The sequence below is a fragment of the Lathyrus oleraceus genome, chromosome 2, assembly GCF_024323335.1.
Source record: "Lathyrus oleraceus cultivar Zhongwan6 chromosome 2, CAAS_Psat_ZW6_1.0, whole genome shotgun sequence".
Taxonomy (NCBI): domain Eukaryota; kingdom Viridiplantae; phylum Streptophyta; class Magnoliopsida; order Fabales; family Fabaceae; genus Lathyrus; species Lathyrus oleraceus.
In genome coordinates, this window is record NC_066580.1 from 387,473,126 (window position 1) to 387,478,130 (window position 5,005).

General features: G+C 33.9%; 1 protein-coding gene across 3 annotated transcripts; it reads right to left on the minus strand.

The window, feature by feature from the left end:
* Window positions 1–751: 751 nt before the first annotated feature.
* On the minus strand, window positions 752–4,797 carry LOC127119671 (putative pentatricopeptide repeat-containing protein At1g12700, mitochondrial). 3 transcript variants are annotated; one of them, XM_051049966.1, is made up of 3 exons: window positions 4,544–4,794; window positions 2,905–4,235; window positions 1,485–2,028 (listed from the first exon to the last, which is right to left on the minus strand). In XM_051049966.1, the coding sequence occupies exon 2, from the start codon at window positions 4,228–4,230 to the stop codon at window positions 2,911–2,913; it is 1,320 nt and encodes a 439-aa protein (XP_050905923.1). In that variant the 5' UTR covers window positions 4,231–4,235; window positions 4,544–4,794; the 3' UTR covers window positions 1,485–2,028; window positions 2,905–2,910. The 3 variants fall into 3 exon arrangements, with proteins under 3 accessions (XP_050905921.1, XP_050905923.1, XP_050905920.1); XM_051049964.1 differs by lacking the exon at window positions 1,485–2,028 and adding an exon at window positions 752–1,446 and having other exon boundaries at window positions 2,905–4,797; XM_051049963.1 differs by having other exon boundaries at window positions 2,905–4,795.
* Window positions 4,798–5,005: the final 208 nt, after the last annotated feature.

The following is a 5,005-nucleotide window of genomic DNA, read 5'->3' on the forward strand; positions in this document are numbered from 1 at the left end:
CAATGACTCCAAATACCCTACCAGTTTAGGACTTCTACATTCAAGTCTATTATGGTGCAACAATATTTCATGTCAAAGCATCATCATCAGCATGATTTGTTCGACTATGTAATAGTTGTGTATCGTAATGCAATGTTTTCAGAACTATTTTATTTTATTTTATTTCATTTCAGATCTTTCTGAACCAGCTCATTTTTCATTAGAAAAATATAAATATTAACAGAATACTACTAAACTCAAAGTATTCATAACTGAAGCTGTAAAAGAGAGCTCTTACATTTTCCTTTGAAAACAAGCATCCACTTCATCCTTGCGGGACACCCTTTAAGTTCTCCAAACATGACTTTTGCTTCAGAAGCTGCATTCCATCCAGAGATAACCAACTTCTCAGATACTTTCTCAGAAGGCGAAATGTTCCATAGCATTTGATGCTGCTCCACTGCATTTCATGATCCTCTCCAGTCCCAATGTATGTCAAAGATCCCTAAACTTTATTATGCTTATATGATAATCTCAGATTCTATCATATGCTAAAATCATTTATGCAATAGTTAAATCATATTTTCAAAACTGTTCTTAAAAAACATTTCCGAGACATAACCTTTACACCTCTTGCTCAGTAGTGTCAAGTAGAAAAAGATGGAAGTGATATCATCAAACCATGCGAGATGCTGTTGTCTCAAACCATTGAGCAATGCAGAACAGGAAGGTGAGGAAACACAACAAACAAAAGATTTCATCATATGTCAGATACCAAAGCATATTTTTTATAAATCAGAATAATTATTATTGTATTATTTGGTATGCAAACTACATCTTACCACATTTCTCAAAGTAAATACATAACAGCATAAAATGTTACTGGAAAATAGAACTAGAATGTTGACATAAAGAGTAAAAAGCACTAATGGAATCCATGCCCGTGGATAGATCTTTAGGTAAGCCAATGACAATAAACTTCAAGACAGAAAGTTCCAAGCCAAAATACAGTGTTTCCCCCTTTGACACCAACTTATGAAGATCTTTAAGAATAAATCAATTCACATAAAAATGTATGTCCTTGACAAGATAACATAAGTTTATTGCTATCACATTACATTCTCCATTACTATTTTTTTTCTATCACAGGACAACAAATACTATAACTTCAACACCTAAAGTCCCAGTAACAAACCACATGCCATCATAGGTAAGTCAGTCCATTTCTTTTCATTATCAGTATTTCTATTTCACCGATCCAGGAAATAACGGTTTATTCAAACTTACGCTACAATGCTATAGGCTATAGCATCGACATAGTCACTATTTGACAGCACTTTGTACTAAATAATATCACAGAGCAGGAGCGATTGTTCAAATTCTGCTACGCTTTAGCACCATTATAACTGCTATTTAACAAAGCTGCATTATCGATCACTTGATGCTGTCTAAAGCTAGCTTCAGGCCCTGCATATTTAGTGTATAGTAAATTGACTTTAACTAGATATTTTTCACATTGCTTATATTTAGGGATAGAAAATATTCTGAAGTAAAATACAGATTTCATAATTTCATGGAATGTGATAGAATTAATGGAAGAAACAAATAAATAATAGAAAACAAAGAGTATATCATTTCTGATAAGCTTGTGTGTGTGAACCATCATTGACAAAAGCTCTTGCATCGCACGAATAAAGCAAAATTCGAAAGAGACATGAATACAAATCCAACAGCATCATCATTAGTGCATACTAATCAATCAGAACTAAATACTGATGATCATTCAACTGATCCTGCAGTTCAAATATCCTTGAATGATGTTGGTCGTTTGTTTGATTTGCCACGGAGCAGCAGTACAATTGAGTACAAAGAAATATATAGTGCCAGAAAATAGACTTTGACTGGATCCTCATCCTGATGATTTTGGGTATGATTTGGAAGATGAAGATCTCACATCCAAATCAGGAGAGAAGTGAATCAAAAGTGATTTTTTTTCTCCACCACGAGAAAATAAATAATGATTTAGATCATGCAGAGACCGTAAGGAACCTGAAAGAAGTACAGAAAACAATTTCCAAAATTTGAGTATGTTGCAAAGAACTTTTATTAGTGAATCCATCATAAAGGTAAAAAAATAGATTTAAATTTCTTTTTTGCTCTTAAGGTAAAAAAAAAAAAGATTCAAATTCATTATATTAGTAATCAAGTCAACATAAGTCATAGGGTGCTGAAAAATAATCAGCTCAAAGGCACTTTAGATATTGACACAGACATCAACAACCAACTAGAACTCTTGGATTTGCAGACAAATATAATTGAAGAATTGGATCCACAAATGGACTTTGCCAAAGGGAAGTTAACGCAAACAACAATTACATTGGTTAGTTATTAAATTGGTGGTTATATTATTATATAATTCACATTGTATATATAAATTTCAAAGTTTCCATCATGTCTTTGTTTTACCCCTAGTAATATGCAGACTTGTGAACAACCCATTTTGCCAAGATCCAGGACTTCTATAGAATTATTGCTATATCTCGAAACTCAAGAAATCATATACATCACAACCATATACAGGAACATAAACATTCAAATCCTTTCTCAGACTTGTTTGTTATCTGACTCACCAACAATGAGCAATGAAAGAAAATATCATTAAAATTAGATGAAGATGATCGAAGTACATTGCAAAGATAAAGGATAATTATGTCACGACAAAAAAAGAATCAAACATTGACGCCGTTAAAATATCAAAATGAACGTAATAACAACACATGACTTTTGATTAAAATTGAAGTGACAGTGAGACGATTGAGCAGTCCACCTTCTTTTGTGTAACTATTGACAAAATAAATAATTAAATCATAATAATTACATAATTGTCCGCAATATAACCAATTAAATAGTGAGAAATTATCTTACCTAGAGTTACTCTTCAAGTAGACCTCTAGTAATCATTTCGCGAAGAAGTTTCTCTGCCTTTGCATTCTCATCTTTATAAAAGAGCGCACGGATTATAGTTTCATAAGTTATAGCACTAGGAATGATACCATTGTCATCCATTTTGGACAACAAGGCCTCTGCTTCATCAAACAAGCCCTCTCTAGAAAGTCCATTGATCATAATACTATACGTTCGGATATCTAGACTATAACCCTTAATCAAAAGATCCCTAAAAACATCTTGTGCATTCTTAAGTTGTCCTTCTTTGCATAGTCCATCTAGAAGTATATTGTATGTGGACATACTTGGTTGAATGCCCTGGTCTTTAATTTTCTTGACTAATGCAATAGCTTTGTCAACATGATGGTTTTTGCATAAAGCGTATATTATAGAATTGTAAGTGACTATATCGGCTGGTTGACCATTATCGTGCATCTCAAGAACAAGCTCCCAAGCATAGGAGATTCTCCCTGATTTGCACAAACCATCAATAAGGGCATTGTAAGTCATCAAATTAGGAATAATATTGTTGCAACTCATTTCTTTGAAGAGATTGACGGCCTCATCCACCATTTTACTCTTAGATAGTCCATTGATCATTATACTATAAGAATGAACATCAAGAGCCACTCCCCTTCGAGCCAAACTATAGAATATATTCATGGCCTTGCTCACTTCATTAAGTAGGAAATGACCATCCATTAATGAATTATATGTAACAACATCAGGTGTCACACCTTCTTTCATCATCACGGCTAACAGTTTCCTAGCTTCTTTCACTTTTCCTTCCTTACAAAGAGCATCAACCAATATATTAAAAGTATAATCATCGGGTTTGATGAATTTTGATATCATTTCATGGAACAAGCCAAATGCTTGTTTCAATTGACCAACAATGCAAAATCCATATATAAGAGCATTGAAAGTGACAACATCGGGAGAAATTTTCTTTGCAATCATTTCACAATATAACTCATAGGCATCCATTACAAACTTATCTTTACACAAACTATCAATTATTATGTTGTGCATTACCACGTCCACCTTGACCAACTTCCCATCAATTTGTCTCAGCATTTTCACGGCGGCTCTTGTTTCCCCGATTTTACACAACCCGTTGATTAAAGTACCATAACTAATCTGGTCGAGTCGAAATCCATGTGCAACGACATGGTCATGAAAGTGCAGAGCTTCATGAACCTTACCGTTAAGACACAAACCCTTGATAAGAGTAGTCAAAGTTATGGTATCAGGCTGATAACCAATTTTGAGAATCTTAGCGAATACAGAAAAAGCAAACCTCATTTGACCTGTGTGGCAATAACAATTGATGATGGTGCTTAAAGTAACAATACATGGTTGAATTTGGTTGAATTCTAATTGGTGATAAAGGGAAATAGTAGTGGCGTAATGATTCTTAGTCCTAACGAGAAAACCTAAAATCGTGTTAAATTCAACTATGGATGGAGTAGGGCGCATATTTAGCATGCGATGGAATGAGAAAACGGCATCATCAACATTAGAGTTATTGGGAATGAATTGATGTACAGAGCAAGAGAAAACCCTAAACGAAGAGAGTGAGTGAAAGGAAGTGAGAAAATTGGAGTAAGAAACGAACCTCCGCATTTCACGATTAACAACGGAGAATTGTTCTGAGTTGCGCTCAGTTCAGCATTTACAAAGCTTCTTACAATCCTTGTGTGAACTTACTCTACCTCCACACCCACTTGGACATCCCTGCACAAGAACACGTAGCTGAAATTACATTGCAGTCAGTATCATTTATTGTGATGTTCTGTCTAAATTTGATATGTCTGTGTAATTTGATTTATTGCATTATTGTAGTTCGTTTGTAAGTTGATCATTTTGACTATTTGTTTAGACATGCACCTTTAGATACCCCTATACTCAATGTGTTATTTTTGGACCCATGGTAATGTATCTTTTTAGCCTATACAATTTGATGTAAGTCAAAATCTTGAGTGTAGCTTTAATCACACGTTAGAATATTTAAATCAAGGTTTTTGTGAAGATTAATTCAAATCATACATGTTATGATTTGAATCAAACACTTCCCTAA